Below are 14,385 nucleotides of genomic sequence, written 5' to 3' on the forward strand. Positions count from 1 at the left end.
TTTAACCAGAGCAATAACTTACATTAACTCCTTTCCCTGGGCCAAGCGAGTCCAGGCTGGTCTGCCATATCTACCAGCAAATAAATACAATTGCTATTTTGTTGTGGCGGGATATAATACATCTTCACAACCGTAATACGTATATTTGATTCACTCACAATTGGGCCAGTGTTTTCAAGCATTAGGAGAGGAACCCAGGCTGAACCTGGCACTCTCCAAATCCTTTCACTTCATAATTTGTCATCAAAGTGGTCGCATATTGGCCAGAACTCAAAGCTTTTTAGTTCCTGTTTGCCATCTTGTTATGCACTCAGTCAACAGCACAACAGGAATAAAAACACGGAGAGGCAGAATGTTCCCGTGGTTTTAGGCAGCCACTCTCTCCGGGTTTGGAAATGTTCCTGACGTCTGACTCACAATCCTCAACTCTTGCCCTGTTGTCGTGAGTAACTTATCCCTGCTGATGAAATTTCCATATACTACTGTAGATCAGCTCCAAATCATGCACAGGTCACCTTGTGCTAAAGAAAATATTTTATGCAAATATGAGCTCTGCTGTTTTTTTGTTTGTTTTTTTATTACTAATTGCAAGGAGAAAAGTTATGCTTGTGATAAGGATAAACAGAAAAGTTAAAGATTAAAATTAATATGCAAATTTCATTCTCCTTCAGTCAATAAATAATTCCTACACAAAGGCTTCTGTAGAGTCGTGCCAGTATTTTCTCCCGCCAAATGCTGACCATGTGATCCTTGTGCCTTGAACTTTGAAACCTTCTCTCCAAATGTGGAGGAAAAACATGTTTAAGGTTTTTTTTGTTGGTTTTCAAGGCCATGCGTTTATTGTAGTAACACCTGTCGAAGTTTAAAATATGCGGCACAGTTCAGTTGCATAGGGACATGCTCTGAATAAACTGATATGAACCTTTGAGTCAGATAACCTGAGGAACAAACAATGCGCTACTGATTTGCTGTATCAGAAGTACTTGTGTGCAGATTTATGATTGTCATCAAGCCAGATGTCTGAGAAAGCAAAAAATCATCTAAAAAGGCAATCTTAGAGAGTGTTCAAGAGACAACACACAGAATCAGAAGTACATAAGTACACAAGTGGTCTTCGCTTTTTATTTATTTTATGACACGAATGTTCAAATATACATGATATTGGGTACTGTTCTCTCAATTGACTGTATTGTACAGTTATTTACTGTTGGAGCATATCCAAAATAAGAGAAACAAAACCCTGGACAATTTTACACACTTATAGAAAATTTTCTCCAGAGACACAGCAACACATAAAAGACAACTTGACAAGGAAGGAATCATTGTTCTGATTTCATAAAGTTCATACTGTCAAAAACAAAATGTAGTGATGCAAATAAGCCTATGAAATAAAATCGAAAATAAAAAAAGGAAAACATTGAAAAACATGAGTGCAAATTTCTTTGGAGGCTGGAATAAATTTAAGACATAAATATGTTAAAAATATAGCCTATCAAATCAAAGACGAACAAAAGAAAGGCAGACGATTGACTTCAAGTAGGAGATCCCAGAAAGTGGAGGATCATGGAAACACCCAAGCAGCTCTCATTTCTTTCTCTGGAAAACATTAGCCAGCATGGCACCTGAGGTGGTCAGCTGGCCCATCTTACTTAGAAACTTGGTCTTTGCGTCCTCGCCCACCAGACTCGCAGCAATAGAGATGGATCTGAAAGGGGACGGCACAGCATTTAAGGGTTAGAACATAAAGGGTCGTATAAACGCTGGGTACTGAGAGGGACAAACTGGGAGGATTATACTCGGACACCCTGGTCACCCAGTGTTTGATGCCACACCACAATAAAAGGTAACTTTTCCACGATAAATCAGAGTTTTTGACCTAACCAGCTGCGACAGCAAATGCTAGGAGCGACATTTTAAAAATGGTTTCCATTTCTTCATCTTTGCCGCTGGAACAGCATACAAAGTAGGACAATGATAATCTCAGGTAGTGATTATGTGCTTTATTTAATGTTAAAAGAACTGATTGTCATTTTGAGTGACCTTTATAGCCATACTAAAAGTGACAATGGATAATTCTCCTCAGAACTTGAAAATAAATGAACAGAAACAAGAACGTTCAAACTGTGTCTATGACAAAGATTGTTTCAGTCACTCTGTAAATATTTTTTAATAATGTGAAAAAAAATGTTTGGAATTGGATTTAAATAAGCAAATACTTAAGAGTCTATGATTGGATCATTATTGCTGTGATTAGAACATTATTTCCAAAAGGTGCATCAATATTTTGTCAAGATCTGGTATTGACAATGCAAGAGGTGAGCACCCTGTAAAGTCTACTCCAGCACATCCCAAAAACTTTCAATGAAATTAAAGGATTAGTTTACTTTCCTGATTATTGACTCTTCCCCTATGTCATCCAAGATGTTCAGTCGAAAAGAAATTAAGGTTTTTGAGGAAAACATTCCAGGATTCTTCTCCATATAGTGGACTTCAGTGGGCTTCACTGGGTTGAAGGTCCAAATTACAGTTTAAATGCAGCTTTAAAGAGCTCTAAACAATCCCAGCTGAGGAATAAGTGTCTTATGTAGTGAAACGATCGGTCATTTTCTAAAAACAATAAAAATGTATACTTTTTAACCACAAATGCTCATCTTGCACTGTTCGGCGATGCGCCATGCATTACATAATCACGTTGGAAAGGTCACACATGATGTAGACGTAAGTAAGACGAAAAACTCAATCTCATTTTCTCCTCCAACTTCAAAATCGTCTGACATTGTTTTACCTTTTTTTTTTTTGGCTTAGTTTAGCTTAGTCTTTGCACGTTCGCTTTGTAAACACTTCCGCCTACGTCATGTGAAGTCCACTATATGGAGAAAAATCCTGGAATGTTTTCCTCAAAAACCCTAATTTATTTTCAACTGAAGAAAGAAAGATATAAACAAATTGGATGTCATGGGGGTGAGTCAATTATCAGGATATTTAAATTTTGAAGTGAACTTAAGGCCCCGGTATACTTCAAACGAAATCGAAGAAAGAACTGATGCGACGTCATTTCGAACAAAATCAGGCCAAAACGAAGTTCGTTTTGTGTTCTTTTTGGAAGTTCGAAACGGCTTGCCAAAGCGAACTTTCAAGAAAAGTTAGTTCCAGCTGCAAAACACCTTGGTACTACCATTGGTCCGTGACGATAACGTAATAGGAGGTGTGCGCTGAGGCTCCGCCTTCACTCGCGTGGACAGAGTCTCTGACTCATTTGATCTGTAGAGTTTGTTGAGGTAAGATCTCCGCGGGTGAAAACATGAACACACTGGATAGCCGCTTTATAGTACAAAATGAAGTTGTGCTTGTAAAAAAAAAAGTTTTTCATGTTTGATACTGTAAAGCTGCTTGATTTTAAGCAATCCATTGAATAAAGTGATATATGAAGACGTGACGTGACTGGAGTGCTACTTTGCAGAGCTCATGCTAACATTCCCATGCTTATGATCAAACACTTTTCTTATGCTTTCTATAATAAATGCTTACTGTTTTCTCATTTTTGTTGTTTATTTTGTTACTGAGAAGAAAGCCTTATTAATCCTTAAAGGTTTGGACTCGGAGGTGCTAATTCATGAGTGAAAATGATTCTTCATGCTCCCTCCCAACCATTCTTTCACAATTTGAGCCTGATGAATCTTGGCATTGTCATCCTGGAATATGATAAAGCTGCATTTATTTTAATAAAAATACAGTAAAATAGTAATATGTGAAATATTAAATTAAAATAACTATTTTAATACATTTTAAAAAGTAATTTATTCCTGTGATGGCAAAGCTGAATTTTCAGCATCATTGCTCCAGTCTTCAGTGTCACATGATCCTTCAGAAATCATTCTAAAATGCTGATTTGGTGCTCAAGAAATATTTCTTATTATCAATGCTGAAAACCATTTGTTGTGCTGCTTAATATTTTTGTGCATTTTTTTTCAGGATTATTTGATGAATTTAATTGTCACTTTAACCTTTGGCCGATCAGACGTGAAAAAAATTTGCAAGATCGTGCAATAATTATTGTTGATGAATAGAAGATTTTAACCCCACCTCTGTTTAATGATCATTCCCAAACGTGGTTAAAAACACCAACAATTCTATAAATCAAACACTTCATGTACTAATAGGCATAACAGCTACATAATCAACATGTCTTGATCTCTAAACCATGTTCCCCCTAAACAATCATGCTTAATGGTCACCCTCCCAACTAACTAAATATAAAAAGATCCTGGATAACTCACAACCCACACCGTTGGTGAGAGGCAGATTCAACTGATGTATCATGACTTCTCGTGACAGTTGCAATGATAGACTTCACTGCAGTTATAAAGTTCAAACATTTATAAATATCTCACAGAGGCATGGAACAAAACCACTGGAAGCGTTGCTAAGATACCGACTGTGAAATTAAGACGACAAGTGCTGTTTATGATCAAGCCACATCTTTAAGTTAAAGGTTTTAAAGAGTGCCACACGTGTTCGCAAGCTGGGTACGTTTCATTTTGGAAACCTACAGTTAGAGAGAGTCCTTAGCAAGCAAAAAAATCTGACTGTAAATACCCTCTCACTTCTTCACTACATCTAGAGTCATTCAACTCTTCAAAAATGCACACTTAAGCAAATAAAAATATATATTTTTTTCCTTTATATATGAAAAAAGCCCAAATTTGAGGGGAAAAATGAGTAAAATAAGTGTATGAGTGAATTTAGCTTTACACAGATGGCTAAAAGTGTAATATGAAGCAGCACAGCATGAATGGAGCGGGTTTGCAATAATCATGTGGCTAAGCCAGTGGCCTGCAATGCCTGATGGGAACTATCCTAGCAGTGGAGAGACTGAATCAAACCCAAGCTGAACTCAAAACAGAGAAATTAAGGAAATTAGCATGCAAAAAGCCTTCCTGAGTACTGTAAGATTGGGGAGGTGTACTGGAGAAGTGTTGTGAAAATAGTTTGTTTTTCCTCTGCTACTGAATGAACACTTGTTCGCTTGTTACTTTTTGTGGCCAGGGGTTATTTATACTCAAACAGGAGAAGTAGACGCTGTATTTATTACATTTCCCACTGACATGTAGTGATTTTAGGCTCCATTTACAGTAAATAAGACGACAAAACATGATGAGCCAACTATGAATGAATGAAAGAAAGTGTCTTCTCACCCTTGTGCCTCTCCAATGCCTTTGTTCTCCACCTTTATTTCACACTCCTTTATCATGGAACTGAGAATAACCTGAAGGACAAACGGGAAAAGAGGATGTATTCTTAGAGCACTGCTGGGAAGTCTGACATACACGCAGACACACGCACATCAGCTGGACATTACTAGGCGAAGGAAATTAAATAGAAATTGGGTTATGTGGCAGGCAGTGTAAAAAACATTAAGGTGACAAGACTAGACTTGGCTAAGGGCACAATGTTATGGGTCTGTATTTAATTAGGAATTATGGGTGGTTGCTGTAGTAATGTCATGTAGACATGAAAAAGAAAGACATTTTTGAAATGTTTGAATTAATACCTCATGCTCAGGAGAGAGCTGCTCCATATCTGTCCTCAAACATCTCAGTCCAGGGAGGAAATGATTCACCATAAGTTCTTCAGAAATAACTGAATCCCCAGAGTTAAGAAAAGGGAATGCCAAACATACCTGTAAAATATACACGTCTTCCCTCCCACGGTTCAGTATATGACTCATCCTATGATTATTAACAATTATTATTTGTTGACAAAAATCATTTCTATATAATATAATATAATATAATTAATATAATATAATATAATATAATATAATATAATATAATATAATATAATATAATATAATATAATTAATATAATATAATATAATATAATATAATATAATATTGGACATGAAAATAAAATAAATTAAAACAAAAAATTGCTAAAATTTCATTTTTTGATACACAACAGCACAAAAACTAAAATTAAAAATTAAATAAAACTATAAAATATTGAAAAACTACATTAAGTCACAGAGAAAATAAAATAAAACTAATAATTAATAAACCTGCAGTTATGGCTGTTATTTTCTTATCAAAGAAAATTAATTGGTATATCATGTAATTAATTGAATTAATTAGTTATTTAGAATACATGACAATTAAATCACATATACCAATATATTATATAAACTATAATTTAATAATAATAACTAGTTATAATATAATATAATATAATATATGAAAAATTCGACATGAAAATAAATTAAAACTAAAATCAAAAATTGCTAAAATTAATTTCATTTTTTTGATACACAACAGCACAAAAACACAACTAAAATTAAAAATTAAATAAAACTATAAAATATTGAAAACTACATTAAGTCACAGAGTGAAAAAAGTTAAAATAAAATAAAAAAATAATAATATAATTAATATATTTGGACATGAAAAATAAATAAATTAAAACCAAAAATTGCTAAAAATTTATTTCATTTTTTGATACACAACAGCACAAAAACACAAAAACTAAAATGACAAATTAAAGAAAACTATAAAATATTGAAAAACTACATTAAGTCACAGAGAAAATAAAAAAAAATAATTTAAAACTAATAATAAACCTGCAGTTATGGCTGTTATTCAAAGAAAGTTTAATTAATTACATGATATACCAATTAATTAATTAATTATTTTGAATTCATGACAATTACATCACATATACCAATATATTATATAAACTATAATTTAATAATAATAACTGGTTATAATATAATATAATATAATATAATATAATATAATATAATATAATATAATATAATATAATATAATATAATATAATATAATATGAAAGATTCAACATGAAAATGAATTAAAACTAAAACCAAAAATTGCTAAAATTTATTTCATTTTTTGATACACAACAGCACAAAAATACTAAAACTTAAAATTATAAAACACTGAAAAAACTACACAAACTAATTCACAGAGTGAAAAAAGTTAAAATAAAATAAAAATTAAAATAATTTAAAACTATAATAAACCTGCAATTAGGGCTGTTATTCGATGAAAGTTTAATTAATTACATGATATACCAAATAATTATTCTGAATACATGACAATTAAATCACATATACCAAAATATTATATCAATTATAATTTAATAATAACAAAACAAATAATAACAAAACGTGTATAACTTAAACAACAAACAGAGTTAAAGGTATAGTTTGCCCCAAAATGAAAATTGTCATCATTTACTCACCCTCAAAATGTTCTAAACCTGTAGGAATTTCTTTCTTCTGCTAAACACAAAAGAAGATATTTTGAAGAATGCCGGTAACCAAACAGTTGATGGACCCCACTGACTTCCTTAGTATTTTTTCCCCCATACTATGGAAGCCAAATGGGATCCATCAACTGTTTGGTTACCGGCATTCTTCAAAATATCTTTTGTGTTTAGCAGGAAAAAAGAAAAAAAAAAAACCTGAATTTTCAGTTTTGGGTTAACTATCCCTTTAAAATATCTTCATGTTGGTATCTTCATGATAAGAGCACCCCTAATCTTGACCGAACCGCAACCATGACCACCACAAAACTTGATATAAACTGAACCGTGAGAAATCTGCACTGTTAAACCCCTTACAACTACCCATAATGACTTGCACTTTTACAGTGCATACACACCAGTATACAGTCCACTGATTCAGACTCAACCTCATATTGATCATGTTGCAAAACCTCAAAACACAGACAGGACGAGGTTTTATAAAACTGCCTGGGGGGCAAGCCACTGCTACAGGGGGGTCTCAACTGTGGCACAGCAGACAAAAATAAAACGAAACAGAGAAAGATGGGGGGAGAACAATACAAAGGAGCATCTGCAAAGGCATGTATGCTGGGAATCCTGACCAAAGGGCTGGGCTAGGCCCTCTTCGCTCAAACGAACAACATCACAGAACGTTTAACGACAAATTCTGCCATCCACCCTGCAATTTAGAGTACAAAAATGGCTGAGGTTTATTTTCTTTCTTTCACTGCCAGCGGGATATGCAAACATTTTCGCAACATTGAAGCTCTCAGAAAAAAAAGAAAAAAAGATGGGTGGAAAAAAAAAAAAAAAGGAAAAAAAGAGAGTGAGAATGCAAATCCAGCTATGGAGACTCATGTCCAGTTTAAATAGTTGACCATCGCTCAAAAACTCAAACACACAAAGAAAGTGGCCACACAGATTGTGTGTTCAGTATCTGTTATTAAGTTGAAACTGGAGGTAAAACTGTGGTTATACTGCGCAGGCTGCCATACGCCACAAAATCAGTAGAGAAACCAGTGAAAAATGGATTCTGCTCCCAAACATCAGCAGTGGAGGTGTACAGTCCATTTCCACTGTCTATCCGTTTTCAATTTATAATCAAAATGTTCCCTCTTAGAAAAAAATAAGCTTCTGGAAATTTTAGAAATGCAAACCGCTAGGCATTACTGAGGCACACACACAAAAAAAGTAAAAAGTAAAAAGCTAGCTTGATTTGTTGAAAAAAAGAAAGAAAAAAAAAAGAAGTCTCAAATAGTCAGCCAAACAATTGCCCACAGACTGTTCATGGAATGTCGAATGTATACTTTCCCCCAAAATAGCAAGGGTTTGGCAGAATGGCAAGCTACAATTTGATTGGCTGTATTTTACATAAATATCAGGTTTTTAAATCACTCTATGAGGACGTAAAGCACTGTTTACAAGACATTACGTTACTATAATAAGTGTTTTTGAGGAATAAGCAGACACTGGATTTAATACATCTCGTCAAAGAAACGGCTCTTACCACATTAGCTACAACGTGTTTCCATCCAAAGTTGCAAATTAAACTTGTGCGCAAATTTGGAATAATTGTATTAAACATTAGCGAATAAAGTACCGTTTCTATTCCAAGTGTTCAAGAGAACAAAATCGTCACTTTCTGAGAAAAAAACTGGTAATAAAAATGGAAGTTGCTGCAATCGTGGAAGAAACTGGTTCTTCTTTGTACATCATAAATGACTTGAGCCACAGATCGCGCTGATGAAATGCAATAAATGCTGCCATGTTATCTTGCATTTGGATGTCTGGTTTTTGGGAACGCAATCACGTGGGACACTTCAGGGAGGTAATTATACCCAACCACTTTGATGACAGACTTTGGCTCAGGCATTTCAGAATAACTAAAACAACATTTGAGATGTTGTGCAATGAAATTGGTCTGCTGGTTAGTCCAGTTATCCAATCACATCCACTGTTGAAGCAAAGTCACGTTAGTTTTTTGTTGCGCATCGAGGGATTTATTCTGTAAATGTGTTTTAATTGTAGTTTATGCGCATGTCTTATCATCAGATAAAAAACTGCCTCAATTGAGCATACGATTTTTACAATTTACAAGTATTTTTAGAATTATGCGCATCTTGATGCTTCCATCCTTCTTTTTTTTTAACGAGAACCACAAATTTGCATTAAACTAGGTGGATGGAAACAGCTGAGAAACGGATTCAGAATTTATGCTAATTTAGACAAACTGCTTTTTATTAATTGAATTGTTGAAAATGTGAACACACACACAAAAAAAAACTGAAGTATTGATTTTGTGTGAAAAAAAATCATCACAATATATTAATGTACGATTGTGTCAGCACAGCACTTTTTGAGACTAGAATTGCAAAGTGGACCAGACTTCATGCTAATAGTCAAAACCATGCTATGGTGAGACAAAAGGTGATTAGCAGTCAAAAGTACTTCTAAACAGACAGAATATTAAGTCTAACTTAGAAATGATCTCACTCTAATGTGACTATAAAGGATACAACAGCAGGATAAGGCGCTGTACGCCTCAAACAGTTGAGTGGCAATGTCAATTCTTTTACTCTCCACCGTCTGCTGGTTGTTGCACAGAGCCAGTTTGTGCAAATGAGGAAGAACAACTGTGGAAAAAAACACAGAAAACAAAGCATGGAAGAAAAAAAAAAACCATCACAAAATACTTCTGCCAAACACAGTCACAGAACCATGACAGTGCTGTTTTCATCACATTTCAACATGCTATTGTGTTTTTCTCTGTGCAAACAGTGAAAACCTTTGCATAAGTGCCATGATTTGTTTTCTTTAATAAATATATAGTGAAGAAACTTACATTCATCTCTGAAGCGCGGCTCTGCGTTGGGTCCTACTCTCCCAAATGTCTTGATAATTTCCATGTGCAAAGAATGCTGGTCCTGGTACTGGGGGTCTTCCAGAAAAGAGGCCAGCTGCATTTTCACTCTCTCTAGCAGCTAATAAACACACATATTACACACAAAAACATTAAATACATCTTTATAGCTTCTCTATACAGTTTGTAAACTACAGTACCAATTCATATTATATATATATATATATATATATATATATTATATACACAAATTTCTGCTGTAAATGAGACCTTCCTTACTCCTACAGTGCCAATTAATATTTGTTTTTGCTTTAAATTAAAGCCCAAACTGTGTATATAGTGGATAAAGTGTATAACTGTAACAGTGTATAACTGTGTATATAAATACATGAAATGGTAACACTTTATAAGGTCCCTTTAGTTAACATTAGTTAATAAAAATACAACTGTTCACTGTTAGTTAATGTTAATTTCAACATTTACTAATACATTATTTAAATCTAACAACTAAAATAAAGAAATTAAGTAATTTCTCATTGTTATATCACATTAACTAAAGCAGTAAACTAATCTTAACAAATGGAATCTTATTTTAAAGTGTTACCCCCAGGGTTCCTACACATTTTCCATTTCAAAATTCCATACTTTTCCAGACTCAAATTTCCAGACCTCCTTCCAAACGTTTTTCTCCCATTGGTAAGCCTCGGTCTCCTTTTCTCTGTTTTCTCTGCTTCATGTTTGTAGTGAGGGTCTTAGTGATTTTTAAATTAGTGTTTGATTGTTGAAATAAAGTTTGGTATTTAGTATTCACGTCTCTCTTCTTAAAACCACATACCTGTGAGACTTTTGTTGGGGATTAATCTACAAGTACTAATATATTCCCTGTTTAACAGGGTGGGATAGTGACTTAGTTTGTTTTCCTTTCCGACCATATCTCTCACTACATAGGCGTAAATATTATTTTTTTTTAACATTGTAATAATTTGACACATTTATTTCATAGACATTGTTCTCTGATTTATCCATTCTGCTCTATTTGCGCTCTGTTGTCGGTAATTGTTGTTGGTATCAAAGCATTTCTATAGAGTAGCCTACACAAGCGCAGTATAAGCGCAGTAATATTTTAGAAATGCATGAGTTTATAAGCATCTGCAAAGTGAAAAGAGGTGTAAAAGGTGATGTGTAGGAACTAAGTTGTCGTAGGGGGGTCTGGGGGCATCCTCTCCCAGGAGAAGATTTTTGTGATTTTTAAACAAAACAAAAATGGAAAAAACAACATTTGCTTCAAGTAAAAATAAATAAATAAATTACTGGCAGTACGGCTGAGCATTGACACAAAGTTCTCCATTGAATGTGATTTTGATTCAGAAGCTTGCGATTTGATTTAATTACCTTTCAAGAAAAAAAAATCTCAACTAATGATGTAAACTACACAGAGAACCACAGCTGGTACATCATTATAATATTAGGTTAAAATTGATTCGTAAGCTACATGCATATAGGCTAAATTACACAAGGAAATTTATATAAATTTTTAATGACAATTATTTTTCTATTCTTTTTTTTATTTAGGCCTAAACATTTAAATGGTGGTTGTCATGAAACAGATTTATACATTCAATATTAAAGCATGTGTTAAGTACAAATACAATGAACATGCAATAGCCTATAGTGCATATATTTAGCAAAATGCTCAAAGTTCATTTTTGTAGCTGAATATTGAGTTTTTGGACACTGGACGGCTTTTCTGAGGTAGGCTAAATGTGAAATTTTTACAAGCTGTTTTATTGACGCCTTTCTGCGGTTGGAACACTGATTGATCGATACGGATGATACGGATTTCGGCAAGTTGTACTGTATCTTTCAACATACCTTCGGATGTTCATTTATGTTTATTTTGTGTTATAACTAGTAAAGCAGAAGAGATGGTCGGTTCACGAACGCTACAGCGATCTATCACGCCACAGAGCAGCAAGAAAGATCGCGACTCACTCCAGTCTATGGGAAAGTAGCCCATTTTCGATTCTTGTGAGAATGCTGAGACACACACACTCGCCTCGAAAAAAAAAACCTCTTCGGATCTACACGATTCACATAAATTATGTATTTTGATTCAAAAGGGCTAATTTCGCTGTAAAGTGACTAGTTTGCAGGTATGATAAATTAGAAAACTGAATAGAGGCAATAGTGTGGAAACACATATTTTTCCATACTCTGATTTCTTTTTTCTATACTTTTCCAGACCTGGAAATTACTCAAATCAAATTCCACACTTTTCCAAACCACGTAGGAACCCTGTACCCATAAAATATTATATAGAAATAACCAAATATATCTATTTTTCGATAATATAGTGACTTAAATACTTTAAAAATTACAAATATGTGTGGGGTGTTTGTGATATGGAAGACTTGTACCTCTTTTTGTGTTACAGTTTCCATAATTGTTCCGAAGGCAGGTATTGTTGATATCCTCACTGAGCTGAAAACAGAAAATCCGTCACTATCCATCCAAAAGAAACCATTTATTTCCCCAATAAAATGATAAAAGATGCACAAATGGAACAGAACCAATGAGATGCCAATCACTTGATGGAATATGTGGTAAGCAAGATGATTAATGTCACATGATCATTCCCATGTCAGTATGAAAACCAAAACAGAAACACAGACAAAAAATATCCAAACCCACTAAAACCCCCCAGGAAAAAAGAAAAAAAAATACAAAATATCCAACTAAGAGAATGCGAGAGGAGACAGGATATTTGTTTTTTAAAATGTCTCATAGCTGCGGTTAACTCACAATTCAGGACCACTGCACAAGGTAATAAGGGCCGGAGCTACTCGCTTGTCAATTAAGGCTTCGCTCATGCCTCGAAGAACCAGCTGCAAACCAGTCAGATGCAAAAGAGAGACGGGGGGGTCAAACACAAATGGCCAAAACCTAGCAGGGAGGGGGGTGTAAGAGAAGACTGTGGTAACTAGGGGCCTTGGGAGAGAGTGACTGGCAGCCAAACATGCCACGGGCTACATGGATGGACAGATGGGTTGACTGAAAAGATGAATGGATTGTGGAAAGCAGGTAGCTTCTCCAAGCGTGCAGTGGTTAGTGAAGCCTGAATGAAGGATGTTAGTACATCGAGCATGTGAGACAAACAAAATAAGCACAGTCTCTCAAGCCTTGGTTTCATCAGGAGAGCGATATACACCTTCACACTAACATGACATCAGCAATATTTTTTTTTTTTTTATGGTTAATATTGGTTTATTTAAAAAATAAATGTGTATGTCTGGGCCATATTTCTACCTCAAAATAAAGAATAAAATTAATAAAGAATAAAATATTTTTTTATTTTTTTTTGCATTAAGAAAATGAAGTGTATTTTAAGATTTATTTGCATAGTGACATTATTTTCATAGAAATTAATCACATTTATCCCTCTGTTGGTTAGTATTAAAATGCAAATAAATTCTCATAATAAAAAAATACACATATAGAGAGCTATTTTATTATGTGTGAAATATAAGTTACATGTATCATTTTTATTTTCATGAATAAATATTTATGTCTGGGCAATATTCCAATCTCAAAATAAAATAATAAAATAATAAAAATAAAAAGGCTTTTTTTTATAGAAAATATTTTTTAGATATTTTATTAATAATATATTTATAAAATATATATTTATAAAATATATATTTATAAAATATATATTTATAAAATATATATTATATATATATATTATTTTATACTATTTTATTATTATACAGTAATAACAAAAATAAAAAAATAAATATATATATTTATTTATTTATATTTATTTATTATAAAAATAAAAAAGTAGAATAAATAATAATAATAATTTTCATTGGTTCATTGTAATGGAAATGTTTATGTTTGTTTTAGGTAGGTAAAACATAATTCCAGATTATAGTGTGAAATGTGACCCAATATACATTTCATTAAATAATAATGAAACCTTTCTATGTGCTATCAACCTGATATTCAACAAATGATTTAAAACCCATAAATCTTGGCTCCGCCCATCACAGGTAAGCGAGGGCCGAGGCTAATAGAGGTGCGGCCTCCTGAGAGAACCAAGGCGGAGGGAGGTGCATGGATGAAGGAGGCAGGAGACTTACATTTCAGGATCACTGGAGAGAGTGATAAGTGCTGGAACAACTCTCTGAGCTACTAGAGTTTCATTCACCCCCTTCACCAACAGC

The 14,385-nt window shown here is 33.7% G+C and overlaps 1 protein-coding gene across 7 annotated transcripts in view; it reads right to left on the bottom strand.

Annotated features, from left to right (window-relative positions):
• Positions 1-1,079: 1,079 nt before the first annotated feature.
• Positions 1,080-14,385, bottom strand: part of relch (RAB11 binding and LisH domain, coiled-coil and HEAT repeat containing) — a 58,003-nt gene continuing 44,697 nt past the window's right edge. For 4 of the 7 annotated variants that reach the window (XM_067377222.1, XM_067377225.1, XM_067377220.1 and 1 more), the window contains 7 exons: positions 14,302-14,384; positions 12,577-12,640; positions 10,142-10,280; positions 9,816-9,932; positions 5,552-5,640; positions 5,196-5,266; positions 1,080-1,705 (listed from right to left, as the gene is read on the bottom strand). In XM_067377222.1, coding sequence (XP_067233323.1) covers positions 1,585-1,705; positions 5,196-5,266; positions 5,552-5,640; positions 9,816-9,932; positions 10,142-10,280; positions 12,577-12,640; positions 14,302-14,384 — 684 coding nt within the window. In that variant the 3' untranslated portion in view covers positions 1,080-1,584. Of the gene's footprint in view, positions 1,706-5,195; positions 5,267-5,551; positions 5,641-9,815; positions 9,933-10,141; positions 10,281-12,576; positions 12,641-12,961; positions 13,045-14,301; position 14,385 lie in introns of those variants that run through there. The other 3 variants (XM_067377221.1, XR_010893733.1, XR_010893734.1) reach the window with 3 other exon arrangements.

This window comes from Chanodichthys erythropterus, chromosome 23 (assembly GCF_024489055.1).
Source record: "Chanodichthys erythropterus isolate Z2021 chromosome 23, ASM2448905v1, whole genome shotgun sequence".
In the NCBI taxonomy this organism is placed as follows: domain Eukaryota; kingdom Metazoa; phylum Chordata; class Actinopteri; order Cypriniformes; family Xenocyprididae; genus Chanodichthys; species Chanodichthys erythropterus.